Source organism: Acanthopagrus latus, chromosome 6, assembly GCF_904848185.1.
Source record: "Acanthopagrus latus isolate v.2019 chromosome 6, fAcaLat1.1, whole genome shotgun sequence".
NCBI lineage: Eukaryota > Metazoa > Chordata > Actinopteri > Spariformes > Sparidae > Acanthopagrus > Acanthopagrus latus.
The window spans coordinates 7,998,911-8,021,851 of NC_051044.1; the positions used below are offsets into that span (position 1 = coordinate 7,998,911).

Genomic DNA, 22,941 nt, shown 5'->3' on the forward strand with positions numbered 1-22,941 from the left:
AAAGAAAGTATCAACCAAAAGTAAATGGAAGGAAGGAAGAGCGAGGGAAATTAAAAATTGTTTGAAGTTTTTTATGTAAGTGAGCATGGTCAAGGCAGATGGCCACCTGCCATGAATCCAGGTCTACAACCAGGTTCCTGCATATTTAAGGCAATTTTTTTCTCGCCACTGTTACCAAGTGCTTGCTCACAGAGAATATTGGATAGCTGTAAATTACTTCATTAAAAGACTCAGTGTAGACCGGCTTCAACTGAAAAGTGCCATGAGATACATTTTGTTGGGAACTGGCAGGATACAAATGACTCTGACTTAACAAGAGCATACAGTCTGCTTCCTGAACTGGGATATCTGCGGATACTGATGGGATCCACTTCGAGATTAATACATCTTAAAATTAAGGACTCAGACCTCTAAAAGTCAAAAACACAAGGTACATTGGATATCTTTGTAGTACTCTTTAATTACTGACTGCTTACTTATAAATAAAATACTGCATTACTGTGTATTTACAACTGACAAAATCATCAGACTTTGGAATCTGGATCCGATGAGTGATACCAAAACTGCATCAGATAAGTTCCAACTTGAGTTCCAGATATAAAAAAGTTTGTTTGCTGCCAACATTAAATGTAATTATCATCCAGTAACCTCTACGGGACCATCATCAATGCAGCGCCAAGGGCAATTAAAGACTAAGACTCATTTAATACCCGACAACCAGTTGTCATGGTGCATTTGTCAACCAATAAATCACACACCATATAGAGTCATGTCTCTGAATATCAATCCATTCTGCATAAATCAAAAATTCTATCATCGTTGAAACATAATAGGTGGTGAAGCTTTACCTGATCTTGGTCTGGGCTGATTCTTTTTGGACGTTTCAATGCCTGCTCCAATCAAGTTCATGATCTTCTCAATCTGTTGAAGAGAATAACTATGAATCACGTGAAAACATACCCCATTTGATTGAAATGTGAACTACTACTCATAAACAACAACACAGAGCAGTGCTGATCATGTGTTGGAATTCTTCAACATTTTTCATGAAATGATTACATGCATTAAACGTCTAACTCTCCACCATCCCACATTTGCCAAGTCAATTACAAAGCAAAGAATACTGTAGGAGTGGCACTGGGTGAGGACAGAGAGTTGCTGCTGCTGGGAGTATTGGGAAGGAGGCAGGCAGCTTTGCAATGATGGATTGCAAGCAACAGTTCAACGTGGACAGCAATTCAATGACTAACCCACCACTCAGCAAAAAAACACAGCAGGGTGATAAGGTGAATTACAATCTAGAAAATGTTTAAACTCCGAGCTATCGACACCTAACGGCGGTCCTGTAACCAAGTCCTGACTGCACAAACTGACCCTCCGGAGATACAGATCTGTTGCTGTCTGTTTCTTAGCATTTGATTGCCCTCTCAGACCTGTATTATTTGAGCTTCACAGAATAAGGCAACAGCTTACTGCAAGGTTAAGTGAGCACAATGCTGCATGCAGGAGATTACAGAGCAACTCAGAGAGGAGTTGTTTAGGGGCTTAGAGCCAAAATTGTTTATTTAAGAAGTCTCTAGCTTTCCAGGAGAGACAAAATGCATTTCCAGGTTGTTTGCTTGTGTTTATTTTCCTCGATAACGCAACAGTAACTCAAGGTATAACAAAGTGCTTTGGTGCTGAATGCAGTTTGGCATCAATTGCTGTTTAATATGAGCAGGACAAGCAATGATCATTGCTAATCCCTTTTTTATATCCAGAGTCAAAAAGTAGTCCAAAGTTTGGGGCTTTCCTTGCTGAGTTTGCGGATCAAATATGCAGCCACAGCCAAAGGTTGACTACCTTAGCACACATCTGGCAAAAGGCTACAACCTGTCTACCTGAAATTCTAAAGCTCACTAATTAACACTTTATCTCATTTGTGAAATCAAGAGAAAAAGTGTGATGTCAGTTTGTGGTTTTACAGGATGTAGGGCTGATTTACTATCAACTTCACCATTTGTATATTGTTTCATCACATGACATCTGTGTAAAAAGGGAGCCACCAACAGATATGAGACTTAGAGCCTGACCAGTATATCCACTGGCCAGTATAGTCGGCTGATATTGGCCTGTCACAGATAAATCATTATCGGTGTAACTGTTTCCTGAAATGTGCAGATACAAAAACTTTTTTCACAGTAAAATTTATTTCAGTGTACCCATGACATTTTAAACAATAACCGTAAACATTCCATCTCTGTTACACATCTTTTGACCATGTTTGATGACAGAGGTTTGATGACTAGAATTTTGTTACTCCCTGGTTTTGGCATCGGCCAAAAAATAAGTATTGGTCAAGCTCTAATGTGATTGATAGCAATCTTCTCATCTACCTCTCAACAACAATGTAAGGGTTAGCTTCAGTTTCAAAAATGTCAAACTATTCCTTTAAAAAAAACAGTATGAAAATTAAATATGATGGGACCATTTACAGCCAGTGTGAGATGAGATTTTAGCCTAATCGGTCCCATCCTATTAAACATTCAAACACATTGTATTTCACTGATTTTATTCAGCTCTACTGGAATAGATATTTCACATTGTACCCAATGTGCACAGTGGTATATTTGCGAGTCAGCTAAGGCAAACAGTCCGTCCCTTTTCATATGTACTGCATGGTTTAATTATAATCACTCATCGCTGAGTAAGTGTAAGCAATTTGTCTACAAACATGACACTACTTGCTGACACTTCATGCTTCAAGGACAACAGGACCTCATGCCCAGAACAAATGTATCATTCACCACATTATCATGCGAACAGACTTTACATATTAATAGCATTCAATATTCTGAAGACATTATAGAAAAGAGTATAAGTCCAAGTACATGTTTTTACAATTTAAAGCACGCCAATTAGCAGGCTGAGGGTTGCCAAACATTCAGTGTGCAAAGTATTGCAAATCAGGCTAGGATCTAAATTTAGACTCACTCGAGTAGTGTATTCACAATCAGCGATGAAGATTTCTGCAAGCCTGAAAAGCTGATTCTGCTTTCACTAGTGACACCAGAGACACAGCGAGGCTTATTTGATGTAATATTTAGTGTTTGAAAAAGCCCTATGCACTTCGCTAGTGGCATCAACACTGTGGAAAAGCCTTGATTCATTTGGAAGTCAGGCACGTGGGACGAATGGCATATGCCTCCAGCAATGCAGACCTCACATTACTCTTCGAATTAACCCAGTTACATTCTATATCATACACACACACATCAGGACTGCATTACATCTAAGCTTAAGTGCACCTTCTAACCCTGTCACCAAAATACCGCTCTCAGAAAACCAGCGTCATCATAGATAAAGTGTTGAAATATTTCATAACATTATGCACATACAGCCTCATCCACTGTATAAACAGCTTGATGATTGGCCCTGGGTCAGGATGGAAATATACTGAATACACAGCACTTTTGCTATACTTAAGAGAAAGTCATTGTCAAATATATCAACCATATATTACACACAGTTTTCATGAAATAAATGTGCCATGTTGCCTTTAATTAGCTATATACCTGCTTATCCTTGAGGGTCACAAGGGCTGGAGCCAGTCCCACTTGACAATGGGGGAGATGTGGCGTATATCCTTGACAAGTCACCAGTCCATTTCAGAAGCTACACCCAGGACACAGTTAGCTTAGCTTAGCATGAAGACTGGAAAGTGGATGAAACATCTTGCCTGTCTCTCTCCAAAAAGAATCTACTTCTAGCATGTCTAAACATGCAATATATCATTTGTGAAAACTATGAAAAAAATAATACAATTTAAAAAAATAACAGTAAACAGTACACTTTCTGCTGCCATATGAGGTGCTTGTAGGCAGATTTTGTTACCTTCAGACTGAGCCAAGCTAGCCATTTCCAATGTGTCCTGCCTGTACACCAAGCTTCATACAGATAAAACATCTCTCTAAAACAGCTGAGAAACCGAAATAAGTGAGCAAGTCTACATGGATCTGGTTAAGTATTGAGTTGTCCTTATTCGACATGTATTAAAAAGGAAAAGGTCCAGTTACCATCACCTCGGTAGGAATACATTTAACACAAAGAGCACTTTCCAGTGAATATCTGGGAGCAGGTTGGAAATAATCAGAGGATCTACTCACATAGAAATGTCATTAATAGTGCAGTTATGAAGCACATGGGGCTTTGAGTGGACTGTGTCATTAAATCAGTGGTGCAGCTCTGAGTGATAGCACTACATTCTGAAGTGATTTACATGTTAATATAGGTTGATTTGGCCTTCGATTCCAGCTCACGCTCCACAAATTATCCCTTTTATGTCACCTTTTCATGCTTCAAGCTTTGCTGTGAAAAAGATCTGACAGTAAGGTGAAATCATTTTGCTTATTTCAGATGCAAGTTAAGTGGTTGAGACTTTTTGTGATCATTCCATGTCCTTGGAGGTTTCTTTATTTTGCACTGCCACTACACATTATGACAGGGAAAAACACAAAGGAAACGTTTCATTCTTTCATCACAAGATCTTAAATCTAAAAAATTGACCGAAGGAATTTTTTTAATAAAGAATATTTGAGTCACTTTCACCACAATTCACACCAAGAAAAGATCTAGTCCAGCTATATGTCCTCTGTTTCATTCAGGACCTTGAAACCAGCTTTACTGAAGATTCATGTTGATTTAATTCAACGGATTAAGAGTAGAGTACAATCCCTTTGGTGGTCAGATAATTTGACTCCAGGGTATTTAAACCCTGAGCAAGATAAATGTGGCAAAGGGTCAGAGAAGAATGATCTAATAAAGTATTTACTAAAGGTCTCCAGGCAGATTTGAGCTCCAAGCTGGAAAACCTAGAAAATATGCTTTCTGGGTTCACACTTTCTAGTACAACTCGATGACCTGCAAAGTTGGGACCAACATAAATTGCTACTGAACCTGAATTTGTGATTATGATTGGACCAAAATGGACCTAACGGGCAACATAGTCTGCATCTTTTTTTGGGCCAATCATCGTAAAACAGATTGCTTTCTTTTATCAATGTGGCTTTTACGTTCTGGGAGACTGTGCTTGTTACTTTTAAGGGAGCTCTCAAGTCAGTCAGCCTCTGTGATCTCCTCTACAGGCCTTATTACACTACACTCATTATGTGCATCACTGCCCCTCTGAAAAATATCCAGTATAAACACATAAGTGGCATTGATCCATGAGAGAAAAGTTCAAATACTGAAAAACTCAAGCAAACCAGGAAATGTAATATGCTAATGTTTACTATTAACTGAAAATGTTGCCAACTTGAGCATAAAATACAGGCTTAGAAGAACAGATGGCACCTATCAGCAAAAGGTGAACGTTTTCTATGGACTTGACTTTTGGAACCACATGTGTATGATTCTATCCAGGGTTTTGATTAGTCAGTCATGCGTGCTGTTGGGAAAACCTATTTTATTTAGTAGAGTCAGACTAATAACTTGTCCTGGCAGATATATTTGTCTATATTAGCTTTAGGTAGATGTATTCATGTATAAAACAAAAGATGTATCACTGCAGGGCATGAAGGAGTCAGCTCTGCAAGTGACTTCCCTGAGGCATATCTTGTAGATCGAACCATTGCCTTTACAAGAGAATTAATCTATTTATTTGGAGCCTTTCAGCGTGCAGGTTTTTTTCTATCATGCCCTGCAGTAATTTAGAAATGGTGGCACAATTATAAAGTTACCTCCACTAGAGAGCACTGACAATGTTTATTAACAGCAATAAGTCCTGCTTATTATGTACACTGAATGTATCCTATCATGTTATTGATTTGTAAATATCACGTTATACATGTATGTCAACAAACAAATGGCTGATAAATCATCATGACATTTTTCAAACCCTGCCTAAACCTATAAAATCCAGTGTTGATAAACCATTATAATTTAAATGTGTATTTAAGTCATATATATATATATATATATATATATATATATATATATATATATATATATATATATATATATATATATATATATATATATATATATATATATATATATATATATACCAATTTATATAAAATAAATATTTAAATTGTATACTCTCTCATCTTTCCCTGTTTACCTGTTAAGAAAAGCTAAAGGCTCTCTCTAAAGTATGACTATACTGAATTTTGTCACTCTTCCAACATAATAAAGACTTCCATAAAACCCGGTGAGTAACATATGGAAATGGGACAGCCATCCTTGGAGGCAATTTCAACTGACTTCATCAAAATTTTTTCCTGCATAGTAGCAATAGAAACACTTCCTGATATGTATTTTTAATTCAGCTAATGATCTTTTCTGCATAAAGCTGCTCCAATCTTTCTCGTTTAGACGACTACATGCCAGCTAATAGGAGAGATAATGTGAAATAATCTTAAACGATGTGCTTCAGAGCTGGGGAGTACAGTAATGTCCACAGAACAGATAATGGAATAGTGGCTTGATATAATAAACTAACCAAAAAGGAAAAAGGCTGCCTGCCTCAATGGCGCTGGTCTGGAAACAGGATTACCGCCTCAGTATCACTGTCAATAAAGACAGATGAGCCAGTAGCTCCACACTATACAAGACCAAGACCACACAATTCTATCCAGCAGTGCTTGTGATTAGGATTGATTTTTATTTATTTGACAGCTTTGAAACCACACATCATAAAACATAAAGCCAGAATAAAGAATTATAACAGTCAAGTCACAGTGGCCTTCATGGTGTATGTGGCAACGCATGGAGTGCATAGCTTTGTCTCATAGATGTTTTCATTTTTGAGGATAAAGATTGTGACCACCTAATATGGATATATGGATGATAATAATAATAATAAGAAGAAGAAGAACAACAACAACAACAACAATAATAATACAACTTCATCGTTGCAATTATTTCAAGTTTTTCTGTGTAGATTTCTGTCAGTGACAGATTGGGTATTCATACATTACCTGCTGCTTTGTTTATTAACCACTGCAGAAAAATAAATGTCAAATTCCAGTGGAATACCTTTACTTAATGTGTGTACATTTTACCATGTAACTGCACCCAGCTTGTCAGGCAGTGCTTTGAATTGGGATTTAATGTCAGGTAATGTCAGATTATCATAAATTAAATTGCTCTGTGTGTATTTTTTCCATCTATACAGGATAGGATTACACGTGACTGATGGATGAGAGCTACTTCTGACACTGACAGTTCTTTTCTTTGTTGCTATTCTGCCAATTATTTTTTCTAATCAATCTGCTGGCTGATGCAGTGTCATAACAATTTCAGGACACTTAAGGTGATGTCTTCAATTGTCTAAAGATATGTTATTAACACAACTAGAATGAAAGAAGCAAATCCTTACTAATAGCAAACTTGAACCTTTTTTTCATATCTAATCTCTTATTTATCTTTTTTTTTCTTTCTATGATGCCAGGAGGCAAAAGATTCATAATTAATGTTGAATCATTGTTTTAAAATTCAATTCTTACATATAAATGCTACTGGTTGGCAATTTGTTTTCCACAAAATGTGATCTCCACACCCAAAATACTTTTGAAATTGTAAAAGACCTGACCAAATGCTCACAAAAGCAGCTGCTTTCGAACAAGCCAAATTAAATCTGTCACATGTTTTTTTTTTCATATATTTAAATCAATAGCATTTAAACAGGTCTAGCCCTTGCATGTATGGAATGATGGTATTAAACAACATTTTAGATTAAATGTAGTGTCTCATGTGGTTTAAAGATTTTACTGGCGATGTTGCATGTGAAACAGGACTGTGTCTTCCCCCACCCAGCCCCCGCAAACACCATCACAACTATTCTCATATTCATGTACCACATCTGTCTAACCAGATCTTCAGATGTGTTCACTCTGCCTTGGCTCTCCATATGAATTATAAACCATCTTACACATACTTTATCAGCTGTATTTACCTACATGAGAAGTTTTTTGTACGTTAATGCTGTTTCATTTTCATTGAGGCAAATCCAGATTCACAGGTACCGAAAACTAAATTTAGTTTATAAACTATATTGACAGCTATGTGTTGATGAAGGTTCTCAGGTCAAGGTAATTCTAAGTGCTATATCGTAGGCAGCTGGACCTGTTTCAGTTTCTTGACACATCTTAATAATTGTAGAAATGAGCCCTGCATCTTGAAGACGTTTCACCTCTCATCTAAGAGGCTTCTTCAGTTATATTAAAAGCTATGGTTTATCTACTTTCACGCTATCAATTTTTAAACATATCATTTTACAAAAGGTCAATGAAACATATAAATTAAAAATATAACAATACAGCTAATTTAACATGATAAAAAAGCAGTATTTTCATAAGGGATCTCAGTCTATCTGTGTTATGTAAGATCACAGTACAGCATATAAACACACACACACACACACACACACACACACACACACACACACACACACACACAGTATGCACTTTAAAAGCTTGCATGTGTAATGACCTGAGGAATACCACTGGGAAATAGAGTACACACATGAATGAAGCCACTCAAGCATCTGTAACATGTGGCTATGTTAACCTTTGCCTTTTGAGTATTGAACACATGTGGTGAAGACATCAATCACCTTAATCATATATGCCATTTTTATCATTAATGCAGTGAGTTATGGTCATTTTAATGCAAGAGTCTTATGTAATGTGGTTATTTGTGGTTTTAATCTTAAAAGAAAAATAAAAAAAACTAAAAAAAAGTGGTGACATTTAGCTGTTTAGTGATCATCTTTCATGTTTATGTACATATCTGGCCAAATATCAACAGGAGGATATTAAACTGCTCTATGGCAGCTACAATGAAGTTTAACAGGAGAAACATTTACATTTGCCAAATGAATGGTCCTACAACAGTCTTTTAAAATTGAGGTTGGAATTTAAGATGGCTTAAATCATCAGACATTTGCTACAGTAACATGAAGTAATAATGAAGTAACACCAAATCTTTTGCAGTGGACTACATTATTCATGTCCCCAAGATGTACGCTGGCTACTTAGTTATTACACTAAAAGGAGTTTCTCCCTAAAGCTGGCAAATCATTCACTCTTCAGCATACCGTCTGGGCCATTTTAGCCAGTTTCCTTCACTGAAGTTCATCCTTTCAAACTCAAACTAGTAAAAAAAAAAAAAAAAAAAAAATCATAAACCTAAGGTGATAAGAACCATCAAGAGGTGAAGCTATTGTAGATGAGTAATCAGCTTCCCTACCATCAAAGGCCTCATTAGTCCATCTTCAGTACAGCTGTTCTGTTTTGCTTGACATAGCATAGCTAGTGTTTTGTTTGCAGGGCTCATTTCTACAATTATTAATGAGCTCATTATTATAACTAATGAGCCCTGTCCTGTCTGCTTCTTTCTTAACTGTGAATGTTTGAAACATTTCAATATATGTTTGGTCAATGTGGCCTAAAATAATAATGAAAGTGTACAGACACTACAATGAGCAAGAATTTAAAAGTGCAGACTAACTCACTACCATGTGATGGACAGGAATTTTGCTAATCAAATCAGGCTATAATCTCAACTCTAGAAGGTCTAGCTACTATTTCACATCAACACAAGTTTGTCAGGTTTGTTTGTAGTTAGCTAGCACGCTAAGGCAACGAGCTAGCCAAGCTAACCGAAGTTACAAAAATTTACCTGAAGTGGCCATTAAAATGCTGGCTGTATGAAAGTAAACTTTCACCGGCGACAAACCCCACCCCCACTAAACTGAACATTGAAAGTGAAATGTTACTTACAGTTAGTTGTAATGCCGATTTTATCCAGTAGCGCCGCCATTACGGCTTCTCAAATGCAGACTGATATCACCTCGTTTCATACAGTTAGCTACTTTTTTTTTTCTTTCTTTTTTATTTTTTTACCGGCAAGGCATGGCACTGTTGTTGTCAGTCCAGTTTACTTAGAACTACTCTATCACTTCATATTTGTTCATTTAGGACTCAGTTCCGCGTCTTCAAACTAACTTTTGACGGTTTTTATTCAGCTTCCGTTTCATTTCTCCGTCTGTTTGACCTGCTGTCTCATGGTGCGTTCGATTGCAAGTGGGATGTCGGAATTCCAACAACACAACATCTCCATAGTGCTGTTGTGGTGTTTGATTGTGAAACTACAATTTGTAGTTGTCGTTTTCACTTTCATTAAGTTGATCTGCGCTCAGTATAAGGCTTTGGGAGTATTTTAGGAGCTAACTTGTCCTATGTTTTTCCAAGTGCCCTTTTACTGTTAAATCAGCTGCTGTAGTTGTTGTCCTGGACTAAAACAAGCGTTTCCAGAGAGCATCCATGTTTTTACTTGCTGTGAACGCACCATTAGCTCCACCCTGCTGCCCATATTTGGATTTTTCCGACTCCAACTGACAAAGATGGCGGCAAATGAAACATTAACATTTTTTAGAGCCAGTTTGTCATAATTAAAGTCAATTACCATCTAGTTTTGCCTTAAACTGCTTAGTGAACTACATCATCTTGGTTAATATACGTCACCAACACCAACATGACCACGAACTAAAAGATAAAACTGGCCAAATTAACAACTGCAGTTGGTTTTATGACAGACTGTGACTTTCTAGAGTTTGAAAACTATATTTTTAAATTTACAGACATCATATGTGTGATTCATGGCACAATTCAATCGGGATCAGATAGTTATTTGTGTCGCTCCATTCACTACCATACAAAGTTTTCCAGAAATAAGGTCCCATGAGGACAGCTGGAAGGGGCTTGACTCCGGTTCTCCAGACAACGTGCCATTAACAATTTTTCCTAAATAATTTACTCATCAAGCAGCCTACCTGTCAATTATCTCACATTTTTTAAAACATTTTTTACCAGTATGCTATGTGATGTGATCATACATTAAACAAGAAGCGCCAGTCAGGTGTCAAAAGAATGATCGACTTATCCAACAAAAGCTGACAGGGCAGGTAGAGAGCATCATCATAAATCTGAACCACTGCATTAACATCATGCAGGTTCTGCCGTCTATTAGAGGAATGAGAGTGACATTGAGAATTTACCTATATTTAAGCTTTACTTAACAAGTCTAATGACACGCTCAGTGAGCTTAAGATGAGTTAGAGTTTCCCATAGTGTTCCATATTCATCAAACACACTTATACACTCCTGAACGTTTTTCAAGCAGTATTGGAAAAGAGATTAAACAAAACTTGCCTGTTCTTCTCTTCAAGTAAAATAATAGAAATGGAAAGTAGCTACTTTCACAACAATGGGAGCTCTAAAAATGGTCAGCAGTTACACAACCTGTCAGCTACAATACAATTCTACAGATCTACCACTGAAAATGTCAATGGAATTTAAAGGTTATACTTCCTTTCATAACTTCTTTTTTTTTATAATAACAACATCCGAATGCCAGCATTTGAACTGGTACTTTTTCTTTCTGTGTGCGCATGTTACTGACATATATGTGTGTCTGACCTAAAGCCGAGCCTCCCACTGAGCCCCGCGTGTCGCTTTAATGTTTGTTGTTGGCTGATCGCTTCACAAGATATACTCGCAAGGCAGTTTTTGCCCTCACTACAAACACATACACACACCCATATCCCCAGCCCAAATAAATCCCTTGAAATCTGGAAGAGAAACAGACACTCGGGAGCAGCTGCAAAACAGGATGCCCTTGAGAACAGGACACCCCACCCAACATAGCCTGAATAAACAGCTCTGTCAGAGAGCAGAGGGGTGGAGCAGAGAGCGGGTACTGGTCAGGGTGGGGGATGACAAAGAGAGGGGCGACATAAAGCCAAGTAAAAGTTCAAGAAGTCCACTCTGAGGTGACATCCAGTTGCCCTTGCTGTAAGGATGAAAAAGATGCACGCTCTCGACTCACAGTAAAAACCAGACCCCATCTGTGTGACCGTAACCCTGGTGAGAGTGTCGTCAAGTCTGAGGCTAATTCAAGTGTGAGCAGGTTGATTCAAGGCCAAGACCGAGGAAACAAACATCAATATTCTTCAAACTTTTGCTGCGATGTTCAATCACTCATTTTACTTTTTTCGGTAACACTTTATAATAACTATCATTTATTCACATCTTTATCCTTGTCCCTATGCTCTTTTTTTTGTTGGATGGTTTCTCAGCAGGAATACACACAAACTACTGAAAAGATTTCCATGAAACTTGGATGGAGGATGGGTCTCAGCTCAGAATAGATCCCCGTTAACTTGTGGTGCTGATCCAGATAAAGGAACGAAGCCGAGAATGTTTTCTCACCTTCTTAAACATTGTGAGACAGGGCAGAATTTTGACATCATTAATTTTTCAGGGACTGAAGCGTGGATGATTTTGAAGAAAATCCAGCGCATTAAGGTGTCTGGTATCTAGGAGCAACTACAAGTTGATGCTGATCCAAGATCTGGTGAGCTTAAATTATTATTTAGCAGTTATAAAGTTAAGCAGTTTCGTCCTTAATTATGGTATTATTGTACAAGGCTGGGTGTGTGATTCTGTTAAAGAAGATTCAATAATGAAGTTTTGTGCCTTAAACAAATAATAAGATTGTCAGCCGTTGGAATATTAGAATCATCCAAATCCAGCATACAGTATGTTATATTTTTGTAATCATGGACTCCTCCTCAGGTCATTAGACCCTCTAAATTCACATGAATACATCATTACCAATGGCATAACCTCAGTGTATTCAACTCGAGCTGCAGCAGTGGAAACTAAAGACTGAAATAAAATAAAAAAAGATCAGTGGCTAAGACAGAGACAGAGAGAGGTCCCAGTCAAAACACCCACAAGGCACAGATTAATGAAAAACTTCTTGAATTTATGTTTTCAGAATATTACCTTGGACTTAATGACTGTTCAGAAATTATGCCGTTCTGTTATCCCCCCTTTCGAGAATAACTCAACTTCTTGTCAAATCCACTGATAAACTTGCAAAAAATGCAAAGTGGGAGAATGAGAACTGCTCCTGTAGATGAAGATATCCAAAACATATCCTCACGGTGTTATACTTTTCCTCCGTGTGATAGGGACTCAGCAGAAAGTGTCAGGAACATTCAAGTCTGCTGCTTTGCACATATTTGGAAAAAAAAAAAACAAAACGTATAAGTGTGCCTCTAAGCTGTGCACTATAATAATATAATACATTATCAGTCATCAGCCGTTGTCCCTGCAGGTTCTGACTGTTTAAGTGGACACTTTGGTGAGAAATTATTATTATCTGAGTCTTTGCAGGGCTTTAGGGGATGCTGCATTGACGCTCCAAAGTGCTCAAAAAGCACAAGTTAAGGCTTTTGGGGATAATGGCTGGGGGTGGGGGTGGGGGATTCGCTCACAGTTGGCTGAAAGTAGATGGCGCAAGACGGAGCAAAGGAGCCAGAGGAGTGCAGGAGGAGACAGTGGAAGCGTGGGTCGGCCCCTGAGACATGTACTGAGTGGATGTGGAATGACAGCACAAGCCCAATTAGTCTTGGATGCCAGGGCTGCTGCAGGGAGGTCGGTGCAAGTGATCAAGCCATTCATGCATTCAAGCACTCACCCACAGGCATTCTACGCCAACAGCCGGGGTGAAGTTACTACAGTCTATCACTGCTTCTGCTGGACTCCTGAACGCTCTCATACTGCTGCCTCCCCTCTCCCTCTTCCTTCCTTCCTTCCTTCCTCCCTCTCCTGAAATGTCCTGCTTTGCCCCATCACATTTCTTTCTTTCTTTTTTTTTTTTTTAATCACTAATCCTCAGCTGCATTTCTTATCGGCCTCCCTTTTTTTTCTTCTTCCTTACACATTCACACTCTCTCTTAAGGACGTTAACACACTCCACTTGAAAGCCAGTGCCACTCCCTCTGTCCTCCACACCCTCCCACTTGTTTCCCATCCCCAGAGCTCGAAGTATTACCTCATCCCACTCAGAGGCAAAGGAATGCATGCGCTCCGTGGACGGCTGCCCAGAGCTGCAGTTAGACACGGATCCACTGCGGCCAGCCAGACCTCCATCCTCCTCCCCGAGTGGTGACGCCAACAAGTCAGAGTCCGACTTTGACAAGCTTCGAATCAGCCCAAGGTCTGCAGGTCTGACTCTGACCGTTGCCTTCGGTGCGGACTCAGCTGAAACTTCACTGGAGTCCTTATTGTCAGCCTTTGGAGTCTGGATCACCTTGCCGGGATGGGCATCCGGAGTGCACTCTGCCATTGTTCTGGAGCTGCCAAGTGCAGCTCAAGGATCCTCAGTTTCCTGAAGAGCGATCCAGGATCTTCGTGGAAAGCCAGTCAATATTAGCACTGAAAGACACAGATTAACCAAGTATAAATACTGTCAGCTTGAGAAATGTGACTCCAACTCATACAAAGTGCTCCTGTTTGGAGGGAAAAGGAGCATGTAAGTGAGAGACTTGTTGTGCACAGCAACAATCATCAAGGTCCACCCACTAGTTGTATCCTGTTGCCCTCCCCTTAGTGGCTGGCTGCCCCCTCCTTTAGCCTCTCAACTGTGACTCTTTTGAAAATCCTACATTTTTCTCCCTCTCAGACAGTCTGCTTTTCTTATCAGGTTGTGTATCTAATGTAGTCAAATCAGTTCAGTAAAGAAGCACTTAAGCCTAATGTCTGATGGCTAGAAACTCAAAACTCATCACCATCATCTGAAGTCATAAAAACTCCTCATTCACGCCTCCTCTTACCTGCTGACTTGTATCCCTGCTGCTCTCTCTGCTGTGTTTCTGTGTCTGTCCTGTCCTGAGGTTGTTTCCAGACTCTTCAGGAGGACCGGCTCTGTCCCGTACTGAGGATCAGAGGACGCGAGGATCCCAAAGCCTGGCCTTATTCAGACTGACAGCTGGGGTAATCAGGTTACTGACGCACTCGGTGGCTGCTCCATTTTAAAAGGAGGGAGAGCCGGGATTCCTCCTTTTTTGTTGGTGTGTGCGTGTCTAAGAGAGTCTGTGTGCAGGAGGCTGAGGTCACTGAGTTTAGTTGAGATTTATCTATCTATCTATCTATCTATCTATCTATCTATCTATCTATCTATCTATCTATCTATACATACATACATACATACATACATACATACATACATACATACATACATACATACATACATACATACTATGGGTTGACTCATTATTGGCTCTGATATTCTGCATTTTCGTTGTTTTTTTGTTGTACTGTATTTTTTTTAATCCAGCTCCTGATAAAATACATTTAAAGTTGACATATTCTGCTCATCTTCAGGTTCATAATTTCATAGGCTACTAATTGAACAGGTTTACATGCTTAAATATTCAAATATCACATGAGTTTTCTCATTCTGTCCAGTGCTACAGCTCTGTATTCACCCTCTGTCTGAGATGCACTTTCTTAGCGCCTGTCTCTTTAAGGCCCCGCCCCCCATCCCAAATACAAAGTCTGCTCTGACTGGTTAGCTCACACACCTGAGCCAGCACTACTAACAACAACAGAGCACCTGCGCTCAATCAATTCTTACCTCCCAGACATAATCTCTGCAAATGTGTGACACAGTGATGTAGTGTGATGTCACAAAGTCACAGAACGGAACGCACGACTACTGACGAGGCGTTTCAGGGGCAGTGTTTTCTGTGGAGAGTTTCTGTTGGTGCAGATTTTGACTTTTAAGATCTTTTACATGCACGAGGAAGGAAAGAAAGGAAGACAAAACAAACAAACAAAAAAAATAAATAGGTTCATTAAAAAAGTAGCTACTTGATCTCTGATGCGGAATTTAATCTGTAAAGTAACTAGTAACTAAAGTTAACACATAAATAGTGAAGTAAAAATTAATTAAAATGAAGTAAGTAAAAATGACTTAAGTACAGTAGATGAGCCGATGTACTTAGTTTACATTCCAGCGTTGAGTGTAGCAGAATATTTAGGATGTCCCTCTGGATGCCTCTCCGATTTATCATCTGTAACTTCTGCCTGACCAGGAGCTTCGTCTCTAACAGACTTTCATGCACATATTTTACAGTCACAAATCGAGTCGAGGCCAAAGTGGAAACACTTGTCAGCAGGGAAAAAAACTTATTTTGATGCCAAAGTCAATACATTACATTGATTTTCTGTGATATATTTGAAGGAAAATATCTTACAGATGATCATTTACCAAGCGATAACAGCCACAAAGTGTTTTTATTGTGTTCTTTGACTCGGAGGTATGAGGTAAATAGGAACTCTCAGGATCCGCAGAGGTTATAAAAAAAAGAATCCAATTGGAAATGCTGATGATATGTGAGGAACGTAGAGAAGATCTCACACACTCTGTGCTATTCATGACTCTTGGAGTCAATGCTGACAAAAGGGTCTCTTGTGAGGCATCGTTAGTATTCACAGGCAACCGTAGCCGTGCACAGCGCGCCTCTGTGCCCCGTGCCCTCAATCAGCCAAGTTCCTTGCATGCTCACCTCTTCCCTATGGGCAGCGCTGGTATGTGCATGACAAAAGAGATAACATCCTCCCCTCGCAGAGGAGGGCTCACACTGCCACACACTGCTTAGCTGGCAATAACAAAAGCCACATCTAATGAAGCACGTTGAATTGCACATCTAATGATCTCTATGACTGTGATGAGGACGAAACAGTTATCCACATCTTCTGTGCCATTTCAGACAATAGAGGCTCTGGTATACAACATGTTTCAGGATAATGATGTCTTCACGGCATATTAGAGCGACTAAAATAAAACATGCATCCCCTCCTTCAGCTGGCTGGCTGCTGAGCCCCGGGCTAAAGACAGTGGTGACTCATGAACACTCTTCTCAAACAAAGACATGCACACTGTGCAAGTCACAGGGAGACAGCGCAGTACAGTAAACACACACACACTGGAGTGCAATGTTTTTTGGGGTTTTTTTGTGTGTGTCTGCGTATGGGTTGTTTCCTCCTAAATTGTTTGACACACAGATGCCTTTTCAGGATTCTTGTGAGTGTTGGTGACGTTCCCTCCACCTGCTCTATGTGTCCCCAGGTCCACAATTGACATTTTCAATAACACTGCGCAAGTCCTAAAACCACTTTTCTCACCACTCTAGTCCATAAATCATTATCCTCTCTCTGCAATTTGGTGCCCTGCAGCTCCCACTTGATCAGCTGGCATTACGGAGACGGAGAACGAGGCCACTGGGTAAAGATCGAATAAAGTTAATCAACCTAGGAAGCTATTACCTCCAAAAAGGGCTGTTTGGCTTCAAAACAAATCTGAAAAAAAAGGCACAAAAAAGTCCATATCAGCCTCTCATGAATGCCATAAAATGTGTTATACAATTCCCTGTTTGCCCGGGAATGTACAACCCTCAATGACAGTCTTACGGTTCATACTCTGAAATCCCACAGTACATTATTTGGCCTGTGTTTTTCCCCTTTGAGAGTCTGAGAGGACGTTAACCCGAGAGTCATGGACAAGAATGCTCTGATGCTAACCTCTAAGGTCATCGGTTCCCCAAGGCAGCGGGGATGCCATTCACCCAAGCTTTCATTTTCACGGCCCCCGAAATGTGAGAATTCATACTCTACATCACTGGATAAGCGGAAAATCCAATGATATAATGGACTGTATCAAGACACGCTCATAGGACGAAAACAACAAGAGGTCATTCAGAGGCCAGCATCATGTACAGTGAAGAGATTTTGAAATAACCCCGAGACAAATTCAGTACAGGCTACAAGCAGTGTTATTTTTACACTATTTTGGAGCTACTTCACACGCGTGTCTCATTCTTCAAAATGCTGCCTTATTGTAAAAGATGTTTCAAAGTCGAGGGATGAAATAAATCACATCGATAGAGCAGCACTACCCACTCTCGGCTCTGAATGACCAAAGACGTGGCACCTGAGAGAGCTTTCCAACAGACACGAACGGAGATGACCCCTCAGCAGGGAAATGGGAGGGCAAGTGTGCATGGCTGAGTGAAGACGTAGCACAGGATATCCATCAGCATTAGAGGGGGGGGAGCGAGACGGAGAGACTGGAGGGTAGAGATTCAATCCTTTCTCAGCGTCTAACCGGGTTTAGTTGGTAATCTCACTGGGTTACTCTGTGAAAAGCCTCAAATACCCTGTTATCAATAGCATCTGCAACATCTGCAGGTTATGGGAAAATCGACATGAAGCTCCCCACAGTGAAAGGATCTGGCAATCATTTACCACTGTAGAGTGGCTTACTGGCATTCAGCCACACTGGAGGCATGCTCTATTGTTGGCAATGATAGTCGGTCGTTTTTTAGTGTGATGTCTCAACAATTATTGGATGCACTGCCATGAAATCTGGTGCAGACGTTCGAGGTTTCAAGACGATGAATCCTAATGACTTTGGTGATCTCCTGACACCATGATTATCACAAATTAATTAATCGTTAATCGTCCTGCGGTAATGACTCCTAATGATTGTGATAATACACACAATCTGATATTGTCGTGTTGGTGTTGTTCCCAGAACATCATAGTTAACATTGTTCCAGAATCATTTAAACCAAACCAATTAAGGTTTTGTTGTGTCGCAGCTAGGCAACTCTGGGGAAAAGACTGGAAAAATAAGCACGTCTTACACACTGTGAAAGGGTCTGTAGCACCCTTAATCATGTTTTCCTAAACCTGACCAAGTATTTTAAGTCCCTAAACATAACCAAGTATTTTAGTTCCCTAAACCTGACCAAGTATTTTAGTTCCCTAAACCTGACCAAGTATTTCAAGTCCCTAAACATAACCAAGCACTGTGATGAGGATGATAGCTGCAGTCACTAAATAAATCCAAGAGACAATCTGAAATCATCCAGACTGAAATGCATCAGTAGCGATCTGATTCGAGTCACATTTCAATCCACCTACAAATGTAGTTCTGATCTGATTTGCAAAAATCCCATTTCTTGATGATTTTTGCTGTCCAGACTTTCTAAGATTAATCATGATACAACCTGGACATGCTAAAATTAAAAAAAAAAAAAATAAATAGAAGGAAAGAAAAAAAACAACAACACAGATCTGGGCTGGCGGCCTGAACATAGAAATCTTCATCTGAAGGCTTGAAGAAGTGGTGATAGCCAGCAGATGCTTATGAACAAGATGCATTGTTGTGACAATGTAAAACAGAGAGCAATCAATCTTGAGCAGGACATCCCAGCATTGTTGCCATAAATGCTAACCCTCAAAAACCAGCCATCAGTGATGTTATTACAGCATCTATATTGCAGGAAAATGTGTTATGGTCTGCTCTGATAAGAGACTGCTCAGTCTTTTCTATCACGCTGCGTGGCATCATGTGCCACAACAACCGCTGCCGGCCTCATAAGGATAAAGATACATTTATCAGATAATATCAGCACGCTGGAAAGATCAGAATCTAAGCGCACCGTGGAATCAAACTGCAGTTCAAGACAAGATACGATGGCATAATAACCTGTGTGTTCACCTGCAGTGTATTCATGTGTGCATGCATGTACGTATGTGCACATATATGTGTCTGTATGCATGGATGGGTAAATGTTTGTGTCGAAGCCAGAGGCACGCAAAGCTTCGTGTGTCAGGTTAAAGCTCTCTGTGCTGCTCTCAGTGAAAACAATGGGCACGGCTCCATGTTTCTGAATTTTCCCATCAGGGGGGTTATGAAGACAATGGCCAGTGACAGATTGAACACATTCCCGGTTTTATTGCAGTTGGCTCAGAATATGATAAAAAAAAAGACCAAAACTTTTCTATTTAATATAATATCTAACAATCTATTATCAAAGGTTCATGGGGAGAAAATGAAGAAGGGACACTTTAATTCAAAGGGAAGAAAAGACAAATCAAACAAGTGAGAAAGAGAAGCAGAGAGCCAAGAAGAGCGAGGATGAGAAGGCTCATAAATACAGCTTCCTTTCATTATGTAAGAATGTTAGTTGAAAAACATTCTGAAATCAGCTAAAATGGTCAACATAAGGTGAATAAATAGCTGTGCTGACTTTATGTTGTCTGCGATACAAACTACAGTCAGCATGTTTACCAGCCAGCCTGCTCCAAAGCTCCTGTGCAGACGGTATACAAACACCAACACTCCCCTGGTCCTCAACTGCTAGCTGCACGGCTAACTGAGCTAACTAGCGAAGAGCAGCAACAGTGAGTGGCAGTTAGCGGTGAATCTGCTGATATTCTACTGTCTGTTTGTATAGAGTTTGAGTATAATAGATGGCCAATTCTTACATATTGCACCTTCAAAGTTCATTAATAATCAATGTTAGACACGCTTACAGATATGGACTGAGCCTTCTGTCTCCTCTCTGCTTTCAAGTTGTAGCAGTGTAGTTAAAGCATGACACGATCACAGAACAAGAGGAAGATATTTTAGACCTTGTCCACAGTTACACAGATATTTTTCCACACACGAGAACGCGAAAACGATTACAAATGCATATAAAATCATGCCGGGCTGGTAGAGGGCGATAAAGTCACTGACATTCTGAGCGTACGCAGTGAACTTCTTCCCATTTGGCAGTAGCGACTTGCAAACACTCGTAGCTAATTACTCATTTATTTACAGCTATTTCACACTTATTTCCTTACCTTTGGTTTAACACTGCTTAAGATGCTTTGGAGAAACTGAAAGTAAAAGGGATTTTATTTGTGTGCACAGACGACGTGGTGAAGCGAACTGAGATGTGACGCCATTGCTCCATTTTACGTGCACACACAGATACACAGAAACTGGCGTTTATTAGTGTGGACAAGGCCTTAAAAATAATTAACCTTTTCAAGGAGAGGTTATGTGAGTTGGTGTAAAGTCTTAAACACATGTATGGTGTTACTTCACTTGTGCACAGAAACAAAGTGACTGTAGATCAGCTGGGAGGAGATTGGACAGTAGCAAAGGACAAGTGGAGGTCTGCGCAAGTCCGAATTGATTCTGAGTGGCGTCCTCTACTGGTTGTGCGATCTATTTTTGTATGTAGAGGGAGCAGAAATTAGCTTCTAATCCAGCATCAGGGTGTGTGAGGGGGGGAGATGGTTTCCAAAGCTATACGACCATCTGACAAGCGTGGCTGATGGAGTACACCGGCCCCTTAATTAATCCAGAGATAACGCTGACGGTTCACAGGCAGGTCACTCTCAATGTAACACCACTATAATAGCTGCCCTTGGCAAGCTCCATATCCAGAGAGTACAGGAGATGTACGTCGTAATGATAGTAATGATATTGGCAGTCATGAATCAATCAGACATGCTATATTCAGCCGAGGAATTTATTCTGAGTGAAGTGCCACTGTAAGACAATCCACTTCCATTATTAGACGGCGCGCGCCGAACTTTAAGATAGATTAAGAACACACGTTGAGAATAAAGACATTAATCACTGCTGATAGTGGAGGGAAAATCCATTTATAAAAGAAGAGTCTGCACATGCTCAGGGAACAAAATACTACAGGAGCGTCTTTCCATTATCACAAAGCTTTTCTTCTCGCCCACTGTCTTAAATCTCTCAAAAAAGTCACTCTTTTATGTGCAAAAGTTTATTGCCAGGCTAAATCTGCCGTCATCTTTATATACACAGTGCTTAGCCGAAGGCTTTTAGCCTTTTAAACTTCTCAACATCAAAGAATTTTATAAAGTACGAATCCGTTCCTTCCTTAAAAATAGACTCTGCCCTTGACTCTATATCGAGCACATTTTTAGAAGCAATTTCACTTGTTGCTGGAGTAAAAGGCAAGATAGCACTCTAGTATTCAGCGCTCTGTCATGACTACCTCAGATTTACAAAGTGTCGCTATAGGAGGTTTTTGTTCTAACCTGGTTTCACCCGCTCGTTCTTATTTTTAGAAGGAGACGATGTTCCTGAAATATGTTACTTCTTTATATTGGAAACCTCAGTCAGACGACCTCCTCAGAGAAGCATGACTTGACAACGTGGCTATAAAAAGTCTGGGAGTTTTTCTGAAAGCGACTAAAAATGTGCTTTTTGGATTTTTTTGTTTTGAGCGCTCTCAATTAGCAGAGAGCTGACAAACTCAAATCTTTGTCAAAAGAGAAAATTAAGCAAAGAAAGAACAATGGCCCAACAGTGGGAAAGCGTTCCTCCCTCATAGACTTCGACAAAGATGGGCTTTTGCTCATTTCGAACGAGAGCCGAGTCCTTGTGTTAAACACCATTATATGCATGAATGAGATGGTAACAGATGATGGGTTTTTCAATGTCACCATGGGCGCATATTGACTGACAGAAGAGAACAACAGACATTTCTGTAGGGGAGATAAGCAGACAGACACTTGATTGCAAAGACAGCTTCCCGATAGAAACAATTTGGGATACTTCAGGCAGTTTCGTGTACGCCTCTGAGGCTGGAAAAGAAGTGATTTGTGAGACTTCTCTCCTCCCTGTTTTCTGGTAATCTTCCACGATCATTACGGGTAAAACTGCAGATTTTGCACCTTCACTCTGGATTCGTCGTGTAGTGTGTTCCTGTACAAGAAAGGACTGAAGTGAGGGGGTTTTAAGATTGTTCTCGCTGCTCCTGATGAGAAGAAAAGACAGAGGAAGGCTCCTTCTGGCACCACATTTTGTCATTTTCAGCATTTTGACGGGGAGCAGTAACTACAAAGGCAGCAGAACTAAGAAGTTTTCAGGCTGGGTGGCAAACTGCATAAGAGATACACTGGTTGACTTCATTTTACACCTTTTTTGGCTACTTACAAAAATGTAGATTGTGCACCCTGTTTTGGGGTAACCTTCACAAAATGGAAAAAATGCGGCATCTACGCACAGAATCTCCATCCAGCTTTCATTTTTAAAAGAAAAAAACTGACATAATATTGATTGGATCTCTTTTTTGCTATGTGTTTGTCCCATGTCTATGTTAACTGTAAAGCAAAACAATCTGTGTCTGTCTGTTATTTGTATATTTATATTTATATATAAAGGGACATTCTGGCATAAGTTTCCATCCATGGTCTAACACACCGTGACGCCAAGTAAGAC

At 39.8% G+C, this 22,941-nt stretch overlaps 1 protein-coding gene across 4 annotated transcripts in view; it reads right to left on the reverse strand.

Moving 5' to 3' along the window:
• The window catches only part of anks1ab (ankyrin repeat and sterile alpha motif domain containing 1Ab), a 44,027-nt gene extending 29,660 nt beyond the window's left edge, over positions 1-14,367 (reverse strand). For 2 of the 4 annotated variants that reach the window (XR_005075630.1, XM_037101872.1), the window contains exons 1-2: positions 13,888-14,365; positions 849-921 (exon numbers count right to left, since the gene is read on the reverse strand). Coding sequence is in view for 3 of the 4 variants with exons in the window: in XM_037101872.1 (XP_036957767.1) it covers positions 849-921; positions 13,888-14,181 (367 nt within the window). In the remaining variant the exon portion in view is untranslated. Of the gene's footprint in view, positions 1-848; positions 922-13,887 lie in introns of all 4 variants that reach the window. The other 2 variants (XM_037101871.1, XM_037101873.1) reach the window with 2 other exon arrangements.
• Between the last annotated feature and the right edge of the window lie 8,574 nt (positions 14,368-22,941).